Genomic DNA, 25,021 nt, shown 5'->3' on the forward strand with positions numbered 1-25,021 from the left:
TATATACATATATAGCGTTTAACCTTGTTTGTAAATGGGCGCTATCCAAATGGCGTAAGTGGATAATATGAAAAGGTTGAATGCAGCACGAGGATTGTGGGGGTGGCGGAGTCACTTAGACAGGAAGTATGGAGCGTTGTTCAGAACATAGGAAGGTGGACCTCCCAACTTCTTAGAGGGGCACGTTGTCAGTGGCTTATGCAAAACTCAAACCTTTGCTGCACCCCCAGAAAAAAAAACTGCCTGTCAATACCTCGTGTGCAAAAGGCACATTGTGATGAACCATCCAGGTTTGCGGTGATAACATGTGCGGTGTACTCGTCCCTTCCACACGTTTACGCACCCAAAGCGTGTCTGCATTTGTATGTGCGTGTAATGTGGGGACGGGGGGCTTTAAAAAACTTAAACATTTATTTTTATATATATGACTTACATTGTTAAACTGCTTTTTACACTATTGCGTGGTAGCCCCCAATGTGATAGCAAAGAGGATGTGACAGGCAGTGGCGTCACAAGGGGGGGTGCGGTCCGCACCCTGTTGACACCATTGTAGGGGTGACACCAAAATGACATGACTGTCATTTTGGTGTCACCTCCTTTGAAAAGTTGGTTACTCGGTTGTAGACAGAGAGCCCGACAGTTTCAGGAGAAAGGAGGGGACCCTCTTCTCTCTGCCGGCGTCCAACACCAAGATGGCCGCTGGCAGGTATCAGTCAGATGACCGCGCACACCCCTGGTGACGTCACGTGCATTCGCAATGTGGTCACTGCATGGTGTCACCCGGTATCCGCTCCGGGTGGCACCCGACCTCGGGACACCCCTGGTGACAGGTCCTCTTTATGGAGACATCAGGGGTCTATTAGACCTCTAATGTTACCCAGGGACCCCAAAGAGGCTGATGAAGCAGAGAAATGACAGGCAGGAAGTGGAAGTGATGTAATACACATCGCTTCCAAATTCAGTGATCAGAGGGAAGATCAGCCACTAGAAGTGCAGAGACCCGCCGTGCCGGTTCTAGGCCTGCAGGGAAGCAGAGAGGGGGCACACACTTCCAGACCCCATGCGAACGATCGGGCGGTTCTATAGCCACCCAAACACTTGTATGAAAAGAGCCGTCCCTCGCGGGAAACAATGTTGTTTCCCACTTCCGCTCGGGGGGAAAGGCGGCGCGTGCGAGCAGGATACATCACAGGACACGCTACCATCTGGCCGTTTAATTTCAAAGAACGGACAGCAAGTAGTTAAGGTATGTTAAAAAAAAAACAGCATTTAAAAAGCAAAGCAATAAATTCCAGTAAGTTGGGGCTCAACCAGTCAACACAAAAAATATTGCGTTTTCGGCTGAGCAGACCCATTAAGGAAAGATAAGGATACAGCAGCGATCCGGGCAAGTTTGAGTTATGAGGCTCTGTAATTATGCATGCAGCAGTTGAGAGCCGGGAGGATATGCAGCGTTTATTAAAGCTGAAGTAATTACAACCGTAACTAATCAATATCCTGGATCAGCAGAATGCTGAGGAATATCATTAGAAGCTCAACGGCAAACTTGAATAGGCACAAAATAAAAGTTCAGCATGGAGGCTGCAGAGAGCCTCCGATTCCCTGATATGCACGGCGCTGTGTGGCTGTATGCCCTGACTGTTGTAGATACACCTTTTGCTTGGTATGGACCCCTATTTGTGTCACAAGTGCTTGGTATGGATCCCTATTTGTGTCACAATTGCTTGGTATGGATCCCTATTTGTGTCACAAGTGCTTGGTATGGATCCCTATTTGTGTCACAAGTGCTTAGTATGGATCCCTATCTGTGTTACAAGTGCTTGGTATGGATCCCTATCTGTGTTACAAGTGCTTGGTATGGACTCCTTCTTGTGTCACAAGTGCTTGGTATGGACCCCAGTTGTGTCACAAGTGCTTGGTATGGACCCCTATTTGTGCCAAAAGTGCTTAGTATGGATCCCTATCTGTGTCACAAGTGCTTGGTATGGATCCCTATTTGTGTCACAAGTGCTTAGTATGGATCCCTATCTGTGTCACAAGTGCTTGGTATGGACCCCTATCTGTGCCACAAGTGCTTGGTATGGACCCCTATCTCAGATAGGGGTCCATACCAAGCACTTGTGACACAGATAGGGGTCCATACCAAGCACTTGTGACACAGATAGGCTATCTGTGTCACAAGTGCTTGGTATGGACCCCTATCTGTGTCACAAATGCTTGGTATAAATCTCTATTTTTGTGACAAGTGCTTAGTATGGATCCCTATCTGTGTCACAAGTGCTTGGTATGGACCCCTATTTCTGTCACAAGTGCTTGGTATGGACCCTCACCCCCCAAACCCCAAGAGGTATGGAGTATATGGACTGCCCAGTCTTTACCAAGGACCTCCAGAAGGAGTTTGAATGTCTGAGACAACCCCTCGGTCCAAGGGGTTGTCTCCCATCTGCATGTCCCTTTAAACCCACTCTGTTTTTGAACACTTGGTCGATGTTTGAGCCTGATGAAGGGACCCTGCTTGGCCCCGAAAGCGCTTGTTTCTACTTTTGACGAATTGTTGAATAAAATGACCATTTAGTGATCCTGAAAGGATGGCAGGGGAAGTGTCCATTGCCTATATATACACAGATATGCATATATGCATGTGTGTCCATTGTGCTTTCTCATCTCAGAAAGTTGAGGGGTATGCAGAAGGTCGCACCAACCAGACAAACAATGGGAATCAGCAACAGACTAGCAATCAACAAATGAGAAGAGAATGATGTGGCCTATAAAGAAGAGCTGACCTCATGGGAGCTGTGCTGGGTCGATGTTTGAGCATGATGAAGGGACCCTGCGTGGCCCCCGAAAGCGCTTGTTTTCACTTCTGATGATTTGTTCAAAAAAATGAACATTTGGCAATCCTATAAGGATTTTCCGGTGTGCTGGTGACATTCTTCACGACCAATCTATGTTGGTGGGCCCAGAACAAGACAAGTAGGCCCAAAGGGGGCATTGGTATATCAGCAAGGTTCTCAAGATAGGACAACTGAGGTATTTAAATAAAAAAAAACATGGTTTTAAGTCAATTCTATTTTACTTTTATGAGCCCATGCCTCTGGAAGTTATGCCTGGGGCTGTCAGAGTCTTGCAGTGCCTCATGGGACTTGTAGTTCCACATCAGCTGGAGTGTCGAGGTTGCCTATTCTTGGTAAATACAATATGTACAGTATATAGTGTACAGGTATTAATAGGAGCTGTCACTCCACTGTCACATCTGAGTGCACACATCTGTATACCAAATGACATCAAGTTAAACACAAGCTCAGACGGATGAACACAGTGATTTAAGATATGCATGCAACACTGCATGTAAATATTCCCAGTAAGGCTTCATGCGAGAGTCGCACCTCCGCTGGATCCACTTGTATGTTGCAAGTGGCGTCACATCTTACCAGCAAACCCTTAGCTCTCCTCTCAATAGGGATCCAGCGGATGTGCAGCTTTCTTTCATTGTTGAATAATGTTTTCCCAGGGGAGCAGACAGACCCCGTTAACCTGCATCTGGGGCCAGCAGTGGATAGCCAGGAGTCTGCCAAGAGCAGCATCATTTGCAGTACCTTTAATGGAGACCTGGCATGAGTAAACAGTCCTAGGGTGGGTGCCACTGCTGTCTCCTCCTTAAAATGCTTTTTGGCCGGCTGTCTTTATTTTATATATTTTCTGAGCATTTGATCCAAAACAGGTCAGGAGATCTGACCATACTGTGATTTAATTGCATATGATGTTTTTTTTTTCTCCATATGAGTTGATCTCCTTACTGGATATTGCACTTCCTATCCAGGAACCCCCTTACTGGACATTGGGTTTTCTGCCCAGGAACCGCCTTACTGGAAATTGGGTTTCCTTCCCAGGTACTCCCATATTGGGCATTGGGGTTCCTGCCCAGGAACCCCCTTACTGGACATTGGGTTTCCTGCCCAGGAACTCCCTTATTGGACATTGGGTTTCCTGCCCAGGAACTCCCTTATTGGACATTGGGTTTCCTGCCCAGGAACTCCCTTATTGGACATTGGGTTTCCTGCCCAGGAACCGCCTTACTGGAAATTGGGTTTCCTTCCCAGGTACTCCCATATTGGGCATTGGGGTTCCTGCCCAGGAACCACTTATTGGACAACGGGTTTCTTGCCCAGGAACTCCCTTATTGGACATTGGGGTTCCTGCCCAGGAACCACTTATTGGACAATGGGTTTCTCGCCCAGGAACTCCCTTATTGGACATTGGGTTTCTTGCCCAGGAACTCCCATTGGGTTTTCTGCCCAGGAACCCACTTATTAGACATTTGGTTTTCTGCCCAGGAACCCACTTATTAGACATTGGGTTTCCTGCCCAGGAACCCCCTTATTGGACATTAGATGTTCTGCCCAGGAACCCCCTTATAAGGCATTAGGTTTTCTGCTGGCACGCGTTTTGATTCCAGTTTTCACACCGGCCTGGATTTGGCTGAAATGAAACTCACAGAAAGGCCTAGATGGAAATTCTACACTTGAATACAACTTAAAAAAAGGTTTAACCTTTCATTACAGTTTGATTTCTATCCATCATATGCCATAACAGTGGAAAAGGGAGCTAAGTTAAGAGCAAAAACAAACTTACCACCTCTCAGTATTTGACATCCACCAGTGGGCCCGCCTGCTAAATCCCTGTAGCTGTCGGTATCCTCTTCTACTTAAAGACCCTGAACTAAAACCTGTAGTATTGAAGACCCGACTCTTCTCGGATTCCAATCACCATCCTTTTGTTTCATTTTTCACAGAAGGAGGTTGCACAGCAGACAAAACATGTAACAAGAAGCTACAGATCCGCACAAAACCGAGGGAAAACCCCGATGTATCTGGCTGTGATAGATTATTATACTCAGTAAACTGTATTTCCAATGAAGAAATATTTTGAGTTATCAGTAAATAATTATTGAAATGACTGTTATGTTTTACACGCTTGCTCCGCCATAGTTTTGTTATTGGGTTATATGTATAGAATTAAATATTTGCCATTACAGGCAGGAAAGGTTAGCTACCAAAATTGTCCAACAACTGTTGAGAAAATATATCAGTCACAGAGCAAGGGCCATGTTTTCAGCGAGTCAGCCGACTCAGACTTGTTTCCGAAGAAGCAAAAGTAAAGTACAAGCACTGTGTAGCCCTGCAAAGTAGATGGAGTCTGCCTATGTAATGTGCAAGTATGGCTACCACCATGTACATAAATAATGATATGTATAAAGGAGATACAGAGAAAGGAGAGGAAAGAGGAGGAGAGGGAAGGAAAGAGGAGGAGAGGGAAGGAGAGGAGAGGGAAGGAGAGGAGAGGGAAGGAAAGAGGAGGAGAGGGAAGGAAAGAGGAGGAGAGGGAAAGAAAGAGGAGGAGAGGGAAGGAAAGAGGAGGAGAGGGAAGGAAAGAGGAGGAGAGGGAAGGAAAGAGGAGGAGAGGGAAGGAAAGAGGAGGAGAGGGAAGGAAAGAGGAGGAGAGGGAAGGAAAGAGGAGGAGAGGGAAGGAAAGAGGAGGAGAGGGAAGGAAAGAGGAGGAGAGGGAAGGAAAGAGGAGGAGAGGGAAGGAAAGAGGAGGAGAGGGAAGGAAAGAGGAGGAGAGGGAAGGAAAGAGGAGGAGAGGGAAGGAAAGAGGAGGAGAGGGAAGGAAAGAGGAGGAGAGGGAAGGAAAGAGGAGGAGAGGGAAGGAAAGAGGAGGAGAGGGAAGGAAAGAGGAGGAGAGGGAAGGAAAGAGGAGGAGAGGGAAGGAAAGAGGAGGAGAGGGAAGGAAAGAGGAGGAGAGGGAAGGAAAGAGGAGGAGAGGGAAGGAAAGAGGAGGAGAGGGAAGGAAAGAGGAGGAGAGGGAAGGAAAGAGGAGGAGAGGGAAGGAAAGAGGAGGAGAGGGAAGGAAAGAGGAGAAGAAAGAGTAGAGGAGAGGAAAATAAAGGAGAGGAAAATAAAGGAGAGGAAAGGAAAGAGGAAGATAGGAAAGGAAAGAGGAGGAGAGGAAAGGAAAAGAGTAGAGAAAAAGGAGGAGAGGAAAGGAAAAAGGAGGAGAGGAAAGAGGAGGAGATGAGAGGAAAGAGGAGGAGAGGAAAGAGGAGGAGAGGAAAGAGGAGGAGATGAGAGGAAAGAGGAGGAGAGGAAAGAGGAGGAGAGGAAAGGAAAAAGGAGGAGTGGAAAGAGGAGGAGATGAGAGGAAAGAGGAGGAGAGGAAAGGAAAGAAAAGGAGAGGAAAAGATAGAGAAGAGAGGAGAAGAAGGCAAAGAGGAGTGAAGAGGAAAGGAGAGGAAAAGATAGAGGAGAAGAGAGGAGAGGAAAGCAAAGAGGAGTGAAGAGGAAAGGAGAGAGGAGAGGAAAAGAGAAGGAAAAAGAAAAGGAAAGCAATAAAGTAGAACTGAAGCCAAAACATTTTTTTTGGCGGGGGGATATAGTAAGGGAGGGTTATAACTCATGTCAGCTTTTTGTGACATACGTGTCCCATTGGGGAGATTTGTTTTCACTTCCTGTCCGATAGACACAAGAGGAAGTGAGAAGAATTCCCTCCAAAGAGAGGAAGATCCCTGGTGGTCAGCAGGGTCACCAGAATTTGCGTCCCCTTTGGAAGGTTTCCCCTCTATTCCTGTTCTGGTTACAACCCAAAGTTTGGGATTTCCTTTCACTTTGGGTGATAACAGTCACCGGGACAAATGGCGAGGATAAATCTCTCTAACAGGGACACAGACAGCAATAAAAAGCTGACAGGTGTTCTACTCCTTTTCCACTCTATCCCAAACTAAAAATAAATCTTTTGGCTTCAGTTGCGCTGACTACAGTATATTTTCCTAGTTATCCGCATGCATGATGGCAGTGTTACCTGCACGGTGTTATCACTTCAGAAGGGTATTTTACCAGTTGCACGTAGCTGTAGGTATGAAAACCTTTTGGGCCGGCCAAGTCTTAGAAAACCCAGCTCCTAGAGAAGACGGCACGAAATCCGCACACAGAAAATGACTGAACACCAAATTAATTTATTGAGAGCAATAAAGTCATCTATTTGTTCACATAGATACAAGGACTTGCTGGGCTTGAGATATTTTGTCTAGGGTGATCCACAGAATGCAGAGGAGGCTTGCTGCTTACAAAAACAGTAATGACAGCGATGGTTCATTACCTGTACTAAGGAAAAAATAAAAAGAGAAGACGTCGTCTGGTTGTAGCAGTATATAGACAGTGAAAAACAAAAACAGCTGTACAATATCATCCATCGGAGTGAAAGGAGAGTGTCGAGGACGGGAGAGGAGGGCCGGGCGGGAGGTGGTGGAAAAAGCAGCCGTTAGAGCTATATTGAACAGGCCTGTCTTTAAAACAGCATCTCCTACTTCCTGCTAAGTGGACCCTTAAAACACGTGCAGGGCAACTGTCGCATGGCTGCAACCGTCGCAAGGCTGCAACCGTCGCAAGGCTGCAACCGTCGCAAGGCTGCAACCGTCGCAAGGCTGCAACCGTCGCAAGGCTGCAACCGTCACATGGCTGCAACCGTCGCATGGCTGCAACCGTCGCATGGCTGCAACCGTCGCATGGCTGCAACCGTCGCATGGCTGCAACCGTCGCAAGGCTGCAACCGTCACAAGTCTGCAACTGTCGCAAGGCTGATTTGTTTTACTCACCATTTTAACACTGGCTGCCTCGCCTACCTGTCTGTAGCAATAAAGTTTGCTATCAATAGCAATCTCGCATCTGTTTTAGGATGCAACTTAAATCTGTAACAAAAGAGAAAAAAAAGAAGAGAAAGGAATGCTGGCAATGTGATCGCTACACTTGTTGGGTGGACTGTCGATAATAATATATTGACCACATGCAGTGCTTTCTACAGTCTTTCGGCGGTGCTCTCTTTAGGCTACAGGATATAAATGCTTCCTTTAGGGCAGTGGTTCTCAACTTTTCTAGGGCCGGGACCCCTTGGTAACATTTGCCAAGTTGTGGTGACCCCCACCGGTAACATGTAGGGATGACGTGGCTGCTGCAGCGACATCTGGCGGCGGTGCGGGAGAACTGACACTGCTGCGCTAGGAGAGGGCTGAGGAGGACTCTCACCTAGCACAGCAGCAATCACACAGCGACCCACAGGTTGCGAACCACTGGCATAAGCCGTCAGAATTTAAAAAACAAAAACCCACCATAGGAATGCATAGCTAGATTCCTATTGGCTATTTCCCTTTGCAATAGCAAACTAGCTATTGCACCTGCCCTCTGCTGCTGTCAATCACTAGAAGAGGACCTGATGGAGAACTTCAGGTCCCCCTCTGCTGATTGGCAGCAGCAGAGGGCGGTGCAATAGCTAGTTTGCTTATTAAAAAGTGAAATAGCCAATAGGAATCTAGCTATGCATTCCTATGGTGTTTTTTTTTTCTTCTGACTTACGGCAGCCCCCGATGTCAGAAAAAAAAAAGCGATCGCAGGGAAAGGTTTACTCTGCTAGATCGACTCCCGGGCGACCCCTGGCAAATCGGGGTCACGACCTACAGGTTGAGAACCGCTGATTTAGGGGAAACCTGGATGTGTGGGATGCCGATACTGCTTAACATAGACACCGGCACTCCAAGTGTTGAATCAATAGCGTCTATTTATTGATGCATGAAACATAGCACAATGCATCAAAAAGCAACGTTTCGGGGTCTCACAGGATCCCCTTTATCAGGCAAAATGAGTCATTTTGACTCACTCGTTTTGCCTGATAAAGGGGATCCTGTGAGACCCCGAAACGTTGCTTTTTGATGCATTGTGCTATGTTTCATGCATCAATAAATAGACGCTATTGATTCATTACTTGGAGTGTCCGTGTCTATGTTATCCTGTGATTATAGACAGTTGCCATCCATCGACTGCCGCAGCACCCGTCTTTTATAAGGAACAGAGGTTTTGAGTGCGATGGGTTCATGGACTAGATGCCATTGCTGAACTCTTCTAGCTATAGTACTTTCTCACTGTCACTGTTCTGGAACAAGCATGTGACCAATGAAGTCTGGTCGGTATATTTGACAGACAGGTAGCTTGCATTTTCAGAAGAAGGGATCAGCAATAGTAGCCACAATTCCCTATGTTCTATAGACAATGGAGGCAGCCATTGTGTAATCTCATTGTGGTATGTGGTCTATTGACTAGAAATTCTAGTGAACTGATGCTGCTTAATTGATCCAGCCCACAGAACGTCTGCCTTGGCTGTATACAGGGGACAGGTCCACATTAACTAAAGCAAGGAAAAGTGAAGCGAGCAGTATTTAAGGATCTGAGCTGGGTTTGCTCTTTCCACCACCTCCTGGTTACACACGACTATATCTTAAAGATCAGACAACTCCCCTGAAAAGGTGCTGGGCTCCTCTTCTGATCTCGCTGTGACCTTAAACTGGCGCCTGAGAAATCCGCCATACCTTTTCTGATTGTCCCACTTTAACTTGGGCCGGATCCTGCGCATGAACCCGCCATAGCGTTTCTGAAGCTCTGCCACTCCATGCTCTGTTTCTACCCCCTGCTCTGTCTCCACTTCCTCCAGCCCTTGATCCGGGGAAATCTCTGGATCCAGGAATCTCCTCTTCAAGTCTGCGCCCTGTAAATTCTCCATGCTTCTCTTGGGGTACTTGCGTAGGAACCCCCCGTAACGCTTTTTGTCATCCTTTGTGCTCCACGCCTGGTTGTGTTCCTCTGACTCCTCACTGATCTCTGTCTCCTGCTCTGGGTCAGCTGTCTCCAAGATGTCCCTCTCTCCATACTTGGGCAGGAGATTGCCATAGGCCTTGCCGTCTTCGCCTCGGAAGATGCTGCCCTCTCGTTTCGGGGAGCTGAAGAAGAACTTGTTCTTATCCAGTTTCTTCATAAACCCTCCATATCGCTTTTCTGGCACTTCCAGAAGATCTGCAGAGGTGGGTACTCGCTCCTGTTCCCTTTTGGAGACTTCAAGAATGCTTCCGGCAGGCGAAAGGATCTTTTCACACCGTTCCCACTCTGTAATAGATGACAGTGAGCCTTCACACTGTAAGGAGCAGACCTGGAAGAGAATTCAGAGTGTTAACAATAGTCGTGCTATCTGCTGGAGAATGGCCTGGCAGACATCCTTCCATCTGACACTGGCTACAGTTAGTCCCAGAGATGATCCATCGCTCCAACCCACATTCAGTCTTCCAGTCTTGGCAAGAGGTGGGAGCCAGACGCACTCTAAAGAGACTATTTAAATACTAGAAAGATGATTCACACCACTGACATCACCATAAAACTTTATTTCCATCCATTGTGCTCCTGTCCCTGCCCATAGACCACCCACTGAAGTGTTTCACCCTAAAGGGCTTATTCGTACCTACAAATAACCCTTTAGGGTAAATCATGTCAGATCGTTTACGGTGACATCAGTGGTGTGCGCCATCTTCCTTGCATTTGAGTGGCTAAAGTTAGTTTAATTGATTTATATGAAAATTTCCCTACAGGAAAAACATTCTTGGTGCCAAAAATAACCAGATTAAGGGGGCAAACTTTCAATCCCGCACTGTAATGCTAATATTTGGAAGCTCTTTGGCTTTCTTGCGTAACAAGATGCCTTCAACTGATCAATCTTGCTAGAAAAAAATTAGGGCTGTGCAAATTAACGATTCATTTCTCGATTAATCGTTAATCTTTTTGATCGATTAACATTTTTAAAAAACTTTCTGCATGAGCGCCAGCCAAGGCATTGGCCTATAGACACACAGCACAGCAATGAAGTAATAAAATGAACTAGGATCACACTAATCCAGCACGTTATTATTCTGAGTTGGCCCACTCAAGCGGCGGCCATATTGAGTGGGGCACATGAGATTAATAACGTGCTGGATTAGTGCGATCCTAGTTCATTTAATGACTTCATTGCTGTGCTGTATGTGTATAGGCCAATGTAGTTGGATCTGTATGTGCGTTATAATAATCAAAATTAATCGATTAAAAAAAAATTTAGATTAATCGAACACAAAAATTTTAATCAGCAACAGCCCTAAAAAAATATATATATTTTAAAGAGATCCGTGAGAATCAGATTTCAGCATCATAGGCTGCCCATAGACCTCCTAGGGCAAGAGTGATTAGATATTCATGAACTGACAGTCCCCTGGCAGTGCCATTACCTTGTTGGTCTGTAAGTACAAATGTATTGACCCTTGCAATGCTATTACACATTTTGCTTTCTTTACAATGCTGATTGGGCAATGTAGATTGCACTGTTAGAATAACACTGAAAACATTTACCAAGACTGGAGCAGACAGAATCTGGAGCAGGCAAGCATGGCAACCAATTATCTTCTAGCTTTTATTTTCAAAGCTAAGCTTTACAAGCTGATTGGCTACTATGCACAACAGATTCTGTCTGCTGCAGTTTTAGTAAATTCCCCCCATTCGGTCAGCAATAATCTCACCTCTTTTCAATCACAAATTTTCCCTACATATTTTGCGTCACCCTATAATAGGGAACCTACCAGTGGGTTGAAGCGGGTGTTGGTGAAGCGTAGCTGCATGGCACAGGAGAAGCACCAGGACACACAATCTGCACAGCTGGCTTTGGGAGCAGAAAGGCTCAGGAGCATGACCAGAAACAGCAATCCCATTGTGTCCAGGTCAGGGAGCTCTGTAAGGAGAGATAAGGAATCCGTTATAGTAGAGAATACAGAGGGGCAATACCACAGTTTATACACAGGCCGATTATTGTCAGGAAAACGTCACTTTAATTTGGACTTTCTCTACCGGAAAGTATCCGGTACATGGATGGTCTTAGCAACCTGGGGCACTCTGGCCGGAAAGGGGGTGGCAAGTGTGCCCCCCCCCCAACATGACCCAATGAGATGTCACATGAGAAGCTGAGCCTGTAGGCTGCCTCATTATTGGAATAGCCCTGTGTGTGTATATGCCAGATTATTATGACCACCTGACGTTTGTAGGCAAATTAGCTATAATTTGGCGCTGAAGTTGCTGGAGGGCCAGACCATTATAAATAGGGAAGCAGGTTGGTTACCACGAAAGTAGAAGTGATTTGTTTCTGAAGATACGGGTAAACAACGCGATTTAACAGCCTTTGAACGTGGGAAGATTGTTGGTGCTCGGAGCCATGGAGCGAGTATCAGCAAAACAGCAGAATCCGTTAAATGTTCAAGAGGGGCTCATTGTTAAAGTGTTTAAAGACCGGACTGTCAGCCACAAATCTGGGTCTGAACGTGCGGATTGTGGCCGTCAGCGACTAGTCAATGTTAGAGCAGAATGGAGAGTGGCAAGACTGGTACAAGACAACAGAAGGGCAACAGTGCCGTGTCAGATTCCTCGCATCACCTTTCACCATCTCATGGAGTCACGAGGCGGCCCAACAAAGTCATCTTGTGGAGTTATCTCGTGGCCCAACGAAGTACTGATGGGGTGGTCATAATAATCTGGCCACTCAGTGTATATATACACACACAAACACACACACACACTTTTAATATACAACTACATTTGTTGTTGGGACAATTTAGCAGAGCTTCATAGATTCAGTAAGTGGTTTCAGAGGCAGTAATTGGCTTGGAATAAGATCAGGAAAGTTTAACAAAAGTCACAAGAACTAAACTTTAAATCCCAGCACATCCCTGTTATGGTATATTTTAATAGAATTCATTTTATGTAGCCATGTAGACGCAAACAGTACTCACTTACGTTCAATGAGGGCTCACAATCGGGCAAAGAGAGCAGTTTGAAGTTAAGTTTCCTAGTACAATTCGTACAGCATGGACAAAATTACAGGTTAGTAACATCATCCCACACTTGAAGCATTAGTAAGCCGTGTCCCCTGACGGATAATGACCTACTTCCAGTCAACATCAGCAAGAGCTCTCGACTTCCACGGGACTTGTACTTGAGCAGCAAATAACACGGTGGAGGATATTCATTGTCGGCGGTTTCCAGTGCGCCTCAGTGGGAGCAGACAGCGGGCATTAGAGTGTTGTGGGTGTATCCGGATAATTATCTGTTGTGTGTACACATTTTATTGATTTAAGTACCTCTGCGAAAGCATAGATTTAAAACTGAAAATAATCAACAAAAACATAGGGGGTCATTTGTTAACTTTGTCATGACTGCAGATTGACTTTAGTTCGAAAAAAATAAAATTCTCCTTGCTGTGAGAGAGCTGAATAAACTCTCAGAGAACTAGGAGTGTGCAACTGTGTGTGTTCCTAGTTTTAAGAGGAACTTTACCCACCAATTAAATGTCTCCCAAAACAGTTAGAATAAGGGCCGTTTCACACCACAAACTCCGCGTTCCAGTGGGTTCGGCTTCTGGAGCGCAAGCCGGCTGCCTCCCTGCGTTTGCGTTCAGGGGCGGGGGGCGTGGTGCTGCATTGAAGTTAATGGCACTGCAGCCACGCTCCCCCTGCCCACGGTGCGATCGCCTAAAACCTGGAACACAAGCACTATTTTTGCAGAACGCTCTGGTCCGGAACTCAGACACTAATGTGCGTTCCAGAGGCCGAACGCACTGGAACGCAGAGTTTGTGGTGTGAACCGGCCCTAAAGCAGTGGTTCTCAACCTATGTAACCTCAGGACCCACATTTGTCCTTGGTCAGTAAGTCGCACTGTACAGCATTGTTGTACCCTTCCACTGTGGGCGAGAGGTGCGTTTGGGGTGCCATTCAAATGGCAACACAACACACCTCCCGCAAGTGAACACACGGTAGGTGTGATTGCGTGATATAGTGAGATTAACGCACTGTACTAGTGTGAACGGGCCTTCAAAAACACTGACAGACACACACAACCACAGACACAACCTCACATACTCAGAGACATTCTCACACACACATATACACTCTGTTTTGGGGTTTGTTTTTTTTAAGATCCACCCAGTCTCCCTTCCTTACGAGAACTGGAGTGGATCTTCAGCCTGGGATCCAGTGTGGGCTCTTATGCTGTGAGGGAGCTCCATTCATATGTGTATTGCTTGTACACCCCCCTGGTACGCCCTGTAGCGGTTCTGGGAGCCAGAATGTGATGGCACTCTGGTCCAGCCACCTCTACAGGGCATGCAAGGGAGCTGTAAGCAACGCACATATGGATGGAGCTCCTTTGTGGCCATGCCCTCAGCCCACCCCAAGTTGGCATTTAGCGCGGGGCAGCATATTCTGAATGGGTGCTTGGCACAAGAACCGACAGTGCTGCGCTAGGGGAAGGCTGGTGGAGCCTCTCCACTAATGCGGCAGAAGGCACGTGGCGACCCACTGAACTGTGACCCACTTTTGGATCGCGCACCACCAGTTGAGAACCACATTTTTAAAAGGCATACCAACCATCAAGGTTGTTGGTGTGCTTATTTCAGCTCTCAACCAAACATTTAAGCCCTCAAATGGCTTGTGTCATAGCTGATCACATGTTCATCACCATGATGAGTGCAATCCAAATAGAGGCCAATACAGTCTTTCAATGCCTAAGGCAGTTTCCCCACAGATGGAGGTCAGAGGTTTGCCTATCCCTGCTGTAAAGACTTGCCTATTCTGTTGCCCACACTGCCAAACACAGGTCTTTGGGCGAGGATTGGTCCCCTCGAAGTCTTCTGTGAAATGGACACTTCCAGGAGTATCGATCTTTATGTCCCCTGCAGTGTTCACTGGTTCTTCCAGCCAACCTCCACATTATTTACTATCAGGGTTATTCACAAAAGGGTGAAGAGTTTGGAGAAGGCAGGAGACGTGAACAATCTAGGCCAAAATAGCTGATTTGGAAAGATTCTCCAATTCAGCTCACTTTCCAGTTCAGCTATGTTGTCCTAGATTGTTCCCTTCCCCTGCTTTCTCCAAACTCTTCACCCTTTTGTGAATAACCCTGCATGTCTTGTAGTGACGTGGAGGTTCGGCAGAGAATACCAATGAGCATAGTGGGGGGCACAGGTGATTTTCAACTTTCCAGCAGTGTTCAGGGGAAGATTCCTCACCAACAAAGTAGTGTTATGCCCTTTCCTACTCTATTTAAAAAAAAAAAAAAAATTTGGCTGGTTTTACACGTAAAACCTTTAGTGGAAACGCTGTTCCATTTTTTTTTTTTATAGTGTTAGGAGAAACACGGACAGTATTCACATCGAAACTGAACCGTGGTGTAAAACCGGAAAGAAAACTCAAAAGGGATGAAAACAAAATAACATTCTCAGAAAACAAATTACAACATTCTTTTAGTTGTTTTAAACAAAGAAATAGAGAAAAAGGAAACTATAAGTAAAATGTAACTTTGCACACAAAGTCTAAGCATTCAGTCTATATACATATATACATATATACACACACACAAACACATATTACTGAATATATATATATATATATATATTTTTAAGAGATACTGGGAAATGTTACATAGTTACATAGTATTTGGGGTTGAATAAAGACATACGTCCATCAAGTCCAACCCATATAGGTCCACGCATCATCTCATTCTTAGGGATACTGGTATCCCTGGATATTACGGTCCCTCAAGAAAGTGTCCAAACGTTTCTTGAACAATCTACACTCTTGGCTGAAATCAGCCAAATGTGCAGCAAGAAATATTAGTGGACATATAAAAGGGCACGCTAAAAATGGCACTGGGGACATAACTAAAATCCAGCACTTGGTTTAACGGAATTTACAAGAACTGAACTGGAATTGAAATGACAGGTCACTGACCGCTACGGCAGGGGCTCGGGTTGTTCACATGACCGCCTCAGGGAAAATATTCAAAGGCATGGCTTAATATTAAACTGCATGAGACAAATGGGCTCTCGTTGTTGGCCGCAATTATACCAGTATACTGCTTAGAATGATCAATCATTTTCACCTGGGTTTAAAGGGCACATGTTCGTTTGTCATATTACTTAATGCAGAAGGGTGATGCTACCTCTGGCAGTATATTCTGCCCCTCTGCTCATGTGTATCATGTTGAGTGGCAGAGTTATGTTCCAAGATGCTCAATGTTACTTTCGATTCTATCACTTAGCTCTCTCGTGACCTAATCTTCTAAAGCTGCCATCGTAGCAAGCCCCTAGGACCAGAGCAGAGCCCATTCACACCTATGGTTTACCCATACGGTAACAGTTAACTGCACATTACAGCAGCGCATGGCAACACACATTCCAGTGCACAGTAGAAGTCAACGCAAATGCATCACCACACAAATGTTGTGCATTTTGGTACACTGGATTCTCTAAAAAGGGTCCTATGTATTGTGTGGGCTACTGTGCTGCAATGGTAGCTCATTTGTAATGAATGCATGTTAGGGTGTGACATACCTCAGGGCCTTTATTGCACCCCAGAAATGAGAATTCAGCCTCAAAGTAAATGCATGTCTACTATCAAAGGAAACCCACCTTGAGATAAATATGTAAGGTGTCATTGTTGATCTCTCCTGAAAATTCTCATTTCCTAGCGGTCATGGTCATTCAGTTTGTTCACTTGCTGCATATTTGTTAAAGACCATGAAATCAGAATGTACAGAAGATGGCAGGAAGTAGGAAACTGGCATTTTCAGAAGAAAGTCTGCCATATATAGGCAACAGCAAATACCTCTATGTGAGCTTTGACTTAAAGTGGAACTAGACCTACCAATTTAATGGTCGCCCAAAAGGCATGCCAGCTGTCAAGGTTGCCAGTGTGCTTATTTCAGCTCTCAACTGAGATTTCAAGCCTTCAAATGGCTGATCATGTGTATTGCACCATGGCAACTGCAATCCAAATAGAGGTTAAGATGGCACCTCCCTTGGATGTAAAGGATAAGAGGTTGTGTTTTCGCTTTAATGTCCTTCTACAGCGTCCTAGGATCTACAACACCAAGGACTGCCGATACACAAATAGTGACTGAAGACTAAAGGGAGCACCAGGCAATCATCTCAAAAGTCCAAGAAACCTTTATTGGAACATAATGTTCCTGAACTTTATCAGGAACAACATCCAGATCAAGTAGCAACATGAAGAAAGGTTTACAATTTAAAAAATGTTCATGAAGCAGAGAAAGAACTAATTCTAAGAGTAGCTTCATTATTCTCGTATGCTCCTCCTTCTGAACATTATTGTTTATTTAGCAGATGGGCTTCAATAAAGAATGTTGAGGGGGAAAAAACCCCAGTATAATAACTGAACCCAGCTGTCAATTTTCTTGCAGGTAAGAAAAAGAGCCATCAAACCAGCTTCTATATGTACAAAGGACATATAGAAGCTGGAGGGAAAAAAACGTTTCGATATATCTATATCACCCGAATTAATTTTTGTTCCGCCATTACGTTTTATGGGGACATTGAGGACTTGTGGAGTGAACATAGCTGAAGACAAAACAGGTCAGGATGCAAGGCCAGGTTGTCATGCCATCCACACTAGAAATATGGGTGATGATAAATCTCCATGGAGACAGTCAATGTTAATGAATGAGTCATCCCATTGGGGATTGCATAAAACACAAAATTGGTTTATTCTTGTGGGTTTGGTCTTCGTAACCAAACTGCCTCTATATTGATGGAAGCATGAAATGCAGCCTACTTGGTATCCTGCTGAGTGTAGTTCCTACGCAAGGAATAGAAGTTATAGTGGACAATTACGTCTCTCATTCTGTAGCACATCAGTCCAATCTCACATCACCAGGTCTTTTGGAGGAGTCAGGAATTTGTGCTGCCAATCCAACTGAAAAATAAAAATGGTCTTGGCACCTGGCAGCTTTCAGCCATGTCTTCAAGTGGCTCATTCTGTTGCTCTTTGACATGTGCCAGTAATGCACTGTGAGGTTTGGGGAAGTTAGCACAAATGGTGAATGCTTAGGGACCAGTCTCTGAGCCATTTTAACAAAAAAAGGAGAGTCTTGTTATTTTCCTCCATAACAGAAAAGAGCTTTACTTCAGCGGTAAAACACACAATGTGCTTGGAAAACAGATCGTCTCACCATTCTCAGGTTGTCCTGTTCAGTGGCTCTCTCAGCCTCTCCAAACCTTCCAGCCTCCCAGGCTGTTTCCCATGTGCCTCCAGCACACACAGCCACCTGGCTTCCCTCTGACATCTGGGTGGAGTCCTCCTGACTCCTGAACAACTAGGTTCCTCTTCCCAGCTGGAGCCCAGAACATTAGCCAGCACCCTTTCCATAAGGGCTGTGCACAGGTGTGCAATTAGGTGCTGGACACTACTAAACGATGGACGCAGGAATGGAGATCTCATCCCTCCCAATTCTCTCAGAAATCTCCCAGTTCCCGGATCCCATGCCAAATCCAGAAATCCTGGGAAGAGCCGTAAAGTCAGCTCTTTCCCACTACAAGAACTTGCCTCCTGGAACCGCCCAGCATCTCTGGCTGAGTCCTGGGTGACTACAACCTCCAGTTCTACCCTGGGATTGCCACACAATACCACAGCACATACCAAATAAAATGCAGGCAGATGCATGCAATGTTACAGGGCAGCTATTAGGAACTCTGCTCAGAGCACTGAGCAAAGAGTTCTCTTGGTCGTTATAAGAGATTGTAAGACCTCACGGGCAGGGTCTTCCTTACCATCTTGTCTTGAACTGTACTGCAATTGTAATGTCTTCCTTATATTGTAAAGCGCTGCTTTACAAAACTGTAGGCGCTATATAATCCTGTATAATAATAATAATAAGAGAATTTGGCCTGTACTATGGTTCCTCCCAGTGGCGTAACAATCGACATAGCGATCCAGGCGGCCGCTATGGGGCCCGGGGCACAGTGGGGCCCGGCCAGATGCCGAGCGGAAGGGCATAACTAGAAATCACAGGGCCCCATACAACATTTTGCTATGGGGTCTGTGATTTCTAGTTACGCCCCTGGTTCCTCCTACTTATCTATGCCCAGTTTGCATTGGCTTTTTTTGCCCATTTTATGACTCTGCCTGAGCACCCTCTGCCCTGACTTCTGCCTCTTCAAGGGCTAGGTTCATGCATGATGTTTTTGTATACCATTTCGGCTGTGTGCCACTTGTCATTAGTGGGGCAAACCTGGATTATCCAGTGAAACCCAAAACTCTTAGCAGATGTCATTGGTAAATGCCTAGAGACAGATGAAGGCAAAAAGGGGCCCTAGGGAAGGTAGCAGTTTGGCATCCCCTTCCTGCCCAGTCTATACGACTGACATTGACTAGGATTGTAAATGGTACAAGGGAGGTTTCCACTTTTGTATGTCTGTACTAGAATTACCTTATCAGACACCATAAAGGTTGTAGCTGGGCTCCCTGGACATTCACCAGACCCTCAGCTCTGGCCTAGGTTGCCTTTTGGATAATCTAGCTTTCTACATACATGCCTATTTCTACAACTTCTAATCGTGAATTTAAAAGTTTAGGGCCTGCTATAATTTTTCTAAGGCATATTGGTTAGCTGGCTCCTGGGAATTGCTCAGCCCTATATGAAAGGATGCCAGTTATATAACTCCACATGCTTATGGGGCAGTTAAAACATACAGCATCCTTCAATACAAGTGTAGATTAGTGCAAATGTTGTGCCAGTGGATGTCACCACACTTGTGCTCTATTAAGGTGGGACTTGTAGTCTTTTTACTTACAGACCCATGGCAAAGCCACATACAGCCATGACAAATTAAAAAAAAAACAGGATGCTACAGTGATAAGAGCCCCTATGATTCAGTAAGGTAGGGGAGCTTCGGACTGTGACCATGTCTCATATTACACCCTAAACATGGATGAAACATAGTCCAAAATCATCCTTTAAAATAGTGCAACTATGCTATTGTTGGATGTCAAATATAACTGGTCCTACTTGGGTTGTTTTTTCCCCCCTTCATTTTCTTCCTGTTACAGCTACTTTTCAGTCCCAGCCTGACATTTATCATCAACAGAAGAGCTTATGCAGTCGGAACGGAAGTGGACTTCTGTCCATTTGTCACAGCTTTATTGAAGCAGGAGGTAATAGGCTAAGGTCATCATCATTCCCTTCTTCTACTGTTTTGTTTTGTGGCCGAGAAACAGCTCTTTATCCCAGGAAATGAACACAAAAGCAGCCTAGTCACACATGTCCTTGAGAGATAAAGGCAATTAAACCGGCATGCCAAAGTCAAACGGCCATAAAAGGGTTATTTAGTCATTATGTGCATAGACGGGAAGTGGTTGGTGGACTAAATCGTTACAGATTGGTAGAGGTAATAATAAGCAGGGTGAGTGAAACATTTTATAGAAGGATAGGAATGTGTAGAAGAAAAAAAGTGTTGAACCATCACCAATATAAAATGCATCTTTAGAGATGAGAGTGATTGGTGGCAAGATCTCTGAAAACTGCTGCAATCTCCATAGTGACACACACGGTGGCTGGCAGATGTGAAGTATACCTCGTTAACACTATTCCGTCCCTTTAATCCGTAGGAAAGGGAAGTACTGACCCTAGGGAATTTCACAACATGTCGTATACCACTGTTTGGGATACGGATTGCGTTGACCAGTAGGATGCCCTCTGGTTTTTAGTTTACTGTAATTGCCTGCACAGTGCTGATGTAATCAGATGCCCATCCGACAGTCGGTAGTTGACCATGAGCCGTTGGTGATGGCTTGATCACAGTTCTGGGGGCAACAATTAAAGGAGAACTATGGGGTCAGTGTTTTTCCCCATAGTTCTCCTTAGGGTAACGGGAGGACACAAACTAGCGTCCTCCCGTTACCCTAAGCTCAGTATACCCCGAGCTACAGCTCGCGGTATACTGAGACGCCGCGGACGTGGCTGGACCATGGACATGGACGTCGAGATCCGCCCAGCTGCGTGAGTGACAGCTGGCTCTGCCTATCTAGAGGCAGAGCCAGCTGTACCCGCCCCCTCCCCCGTCCGTTCCGCCAGTCAGCGCTGGCAGATCGGAGCGGGGAGAGGGGAATCCAGCCCCTCCACTTGTCAGGATCGAGAGGTGAGCGAACCCGGTATGTGTTCGCTCACCTCCCGATCTACTGAGCCGACCTGTGACAGTCTCATTGTCACAGGTCGGCTAGAACTATGAGGTGAGTGGAAATCACTCATCTCAAAGTTCTCCTTTAAGCGTGTCCAGAACAACACAGTCGATAATATGGCTATGGACATCATGGACAGAACAACACAGCAACACATATATGGGACAGCTGGGTATTAAGGCCCACCCGACCTGCTGCTGCATATATGCATTGCAAAGGTGTTACATTAAGACACCCATAAACCAAGACCTCAAACTGTTCCTGTATAGCGAGGTCTAACCTCTCAGAACAAAAATACAGTAGCTACTATTACTGTTTTGTTTCTGAAGGTGCAAATTATTAATTCAAGCAATCTTGAATCCTCCTCCCATGCTCGTCTCCAGGACTTCTCTAGAGTATCTCCCATCCTTTGGAACTCTTTACCCCAACCTGACCAACTATCTCCTAGTCTGACTGGACTGCCTTTAGGCAATCCCTAAAGACTCATCTCTTCAGGGAAGCCTATCCCACCTCAACCTAACAACTCAAACATCACGTTCTCAAACACTTCATCCCCCACACAGCTACCTCCTCATGTATCACTTGCCCCTCCCAATCAGATTGTAAGCCCTTAGGGGCAGGGCCCCGGGGGAACAAAGGCAACAAAAAAATACATTGTCAGGAGTTTTCCTTACTCTATTCAAAGCTTCAAACATTTTTTTTGGAGCAGTTCAATTCTGGGTTGCATGCTTTCGGGATTTTGAGTGCCTGGCTTTGCCGGGAGGCAGTGATGACATCCACATGCACCCCCAAGAAGCAGAGGGATCTGGGGCTGAGATATTTTTCAATGACGTGTCAAAGTCATTTGTATTGGGCTAGCAACAAACTGGACCTCCCATTTCCATGAAAGGTCTGCTTTAGGTTTTTACTCAAAGTATATCTAAAGCAAAGAATGTCTGTGTTGCGTCGGGGAGATTTCCCTTCACGTCCCGTGTTAGTGACACAACAAAAAGTGAGAGGGTAAATCTGATCCGATACAGAAACAGCTGACCTCATTGGAAGACTTCACATCTATTCCTGTTCTGACAACTGTAAAATGCTGGATTTCTTATCTCAGGCAGTGGTCACCTGAACAAATAAAGAGGGTGAATTTCTCCAGAGGAGTCATACGCAATAATTAAAACCTAAAAGGGGTTCTATCCACCCACCACTCTATCCAAAACCAAAATTAGAAAAATGTTTTGGATTTAGATACATATTAGCTGTCTAAAATCCTAACCCCCCACCCAATCCTTTGCCATGCCCTAACCCTTGCACCTGCATACTTATCTTATCCAACATCTTAAAATTGATGTGAACTCAAAAGTGAAGATTTGCTATGCTATAGGGAACATTTGGTAATGTTAATTGTGCCTAAGCAGTACTTAGGTCTTGAATTCCTCCTGAAAAAGCAGCAGTATACCTCTTGGTATGTGAGCATGCCTTGGCACTCGTGTGCTAACAGCCTCATAGCTGTATATGTGCAGTGTAAGACCTCAGTGAAGGTCTCAGGAGATCCGGGGATATAACTACTGTGCTGCGTGCGGCTCTTCTTGTTAGAGACTATGACATGGGGATGCAAAGCCCTGTCTCTACCAAGATGGCCGCCTTCACACAGAGACACAGGGCAGAACAAGACCTGGTAAGCTGGAAACGAGGACAAGATCAGCTACAGGGAGACCGCAGGCAGTACTGTTGACTGGTCCTTTGTCCTCTGCCTGCTTCCAAGGTTCAGTTCCTCTTTAACCTTTGGCTCCCTCAACTACCAAACCTGTATCAAAATGAACCCCATTTTAAAATGACCCTACATACACTACTGCTTCGGTGAACTAGATAATAACACTACTGCTTCGGTGAACTAGATAATAAAATAAGAATGGTCAAAAAAGACACAAGAAAGACACAAAAAAAGAAAGGCTGAACTTCAATATAACTGTGAAATTAAAGAACGCATAGTTAAAATGTTACAGGAAGAGAATATATTTGAAATATAGAGCTAGGCATTAAATTGTGAGTTAAACATTCTTTAATTGAATTCTCTGAACCATCTCTGTATTATCTGCAGGTATTGAATGAAGAGGAAAAATGGTCAACGGGAAATTAAAGACGATCAGGTAATTCATCTTGATGGACCATCTCCTATAATTACTTTCTCCTTTCCTTCGTTTTATACGGCTGTATAGCCTTATTTCTTTCATGGAAAAGAAATGAGATGGAAAAATAGTGACATTGAAGGGAGAAGGCCTTGGCTTTCTAACCTTTGGCTCAGGCATTATATTGTCCAATAACCCCCCGCCCCGGCATCATTATGGACCTAATCTGCGTTAGGTGATAAGGGGATGACAGTGCTTACATAATAGCGTAAATAGCCTATGACGTCTACAGTTGTCTCTGTGTGCGTTAAAGAGCACTTAGTGGCGTTGGTTAAAGCCCCTTAGGTAGCCCTGAACAGCCCAGTTCTTGTCTGGGCATCACAGTTGGCCAATTAAACAGGGGGCAGGTTGAAGAAATTTATGGGCATTTTAAATTTAGACTTGTCCTGTGCAAACTGATAACACCAAGTGAGAGCACCACATTCAAGCAATGCTTTACAAAACACAGTGCTCCTGGATGCTAAAAACAAGAATAAGAAAGCCTATGGACATATAAGGTGGGGATGGAACAATAAAAACAGTCCAAAGGCACACCAGTACCAAAAGATAATCTATTAAAGTGTATTGAAAGCCAACATTTGCTGAGTAGTGATAGGTTATAACCCGCCACTTTTGTATTGCTAGGGAGATTCACTTGCTATTGATTGTAACCATTGTCACAGGGCTGTAAGGGAACATTAAACATCTTAGGGCTCAATCAGCCTGCCCGTAAAATGACCCGATCCCGGAAAGGACAGGAGCTGCATGCAATTGCGCACAGCAGCCTGTTCTTCCCTATGGGAGGACGCAGCTACATGCAATTACACACAGAACGGAACCTGCACATCCGTGCAGGTCTGGGTGCCCGCACGCGGTCTGTCGGATCGAGTAATTCTACAGGTGTGCACATTGTACGGACATGCACGCCCATCTGAATGAGCCCTGAGTTGTCACTAGAACTGGAATAGAGGGGATTTTCAGATGGGTACACTTGTTCTGGATGCTGAGCTTGCACACCCAGCAGTGACACTCAACAGCTGAGCTGCCGAGAGAAGGACTTGACAGATTTCAGTGCATCTGCTCCTAAATTTGAGGATGAATTGCTCAACAGTGTCTGCAGTAAAGAGGTCAGTGAGGGCTTGTTTTGAAGCTCATTTACTGATTTTTTTAAGAATATATAAATACTCAAATGTGCTTAGTCTAGTAACAGGTTCATGTTAAGTCCTTAAGGACTGCTGTCCTCTATGTTAGACTGTAAGACATAGTTTGTACCCATCTTATATTGGGAACATTCTGCCGCTGTGGCTTAAACTTGACTGCACAGCAACACCCCACTCTATGAGCTCAACACCATCCTGCTATCACATGGCATCTCCCCAATGGCCAATAAAGCTAAACTCAGATGGGGGATAGTTCTAAAGTCAAAGCCTAAGTTGAGGCTTCATTTTAATGGGTATCTATCCAGGATTGAAGACTTATCCAAGCATACAATATGGGACCTACAAGCATCTTTACGGAGAGCATGTACAATGATAATGCCATGTTGTTCCCCTAAAGGCCTATTATGTGCACTTTTAACCAGAGGAGATTCTTACCACATACAGAGATGTTACATGTTTAAAAATATGCATGTAAGATGTTGCCAAGCCTTCCCTTTGCTTTGGATACATTTGAACCATATGTATAGTGCTTCTGTGTGTTGGTGAGAACATTGCAGCACATCCTGGAGGCTGTACAACAGGTTGGACAATGGCAGCTGCCACATGGTGTGTTCTTCTCGGTGAGACATCTGTGTATGTATGTATATATATATATAAGTATAGTATATTATTATCATTATTTCTTTTATACTCTGACGATGGCTGCTGTAAAAAAACCAAAAAAAAAAACAGAATGGGCACCTCCCTGAAATGAGACAGAAACCTCCCTGAAATAAGGTTTTGCAGGTTGGGATGTCTG

The 25,021-nt window shown here is 45.2% G+C and overlaps 1 protein-coding gene across 1 annotated transcript in view; it reads right to left on the bottom strand.

Annotated features, from left to right (window-relative positions):
- Positions 1 to 9,078: 9,078 nt before the first annotated feature.
- The window catches only part of PDYN (prodynorphin), a 20,581-nt gene continuing 4,638 nt past the window's right edge, over positions 9,079 to 25,021 (bottom strand). The window contains exons 2-3 of the mRNA XM_018556412.1: positions 11,474 to 11,622; positions 9,079 to 10,023 (exon numbers count right to left, since the gene is read on the bottom strand). Coding sequence (XP_018411914.1) covers positions 9,319 to 10,023; positions 11,474 to 11,602 — 834 coding nt within the window. The 5' untranslated portion in view covers positions 11,603 to 11,622 and the 3' untranslated portion in view covers positions 9,079 to 9,318. The remainder of the gene's footprint in view (positions 10,024 to 11,473; positions 11,623 to 25,021) is intronic.

The sequence above is a fragment of the Nanorana parkeri genome, unplaced genomic scaffold (genome assembly GCF_000935625.1).
Source record: "Nanorana parkeri isolate BGI_ZX_2015 unplaced genomic scaffold, ASM93562v1 scaffold237, whole genome shotgun sequence".
NCBI lineage: Eukaryota > Metazoa > Chordata > Amphibia > Anura > Dicroglossidae > Nanorana > Nanorana parkeri.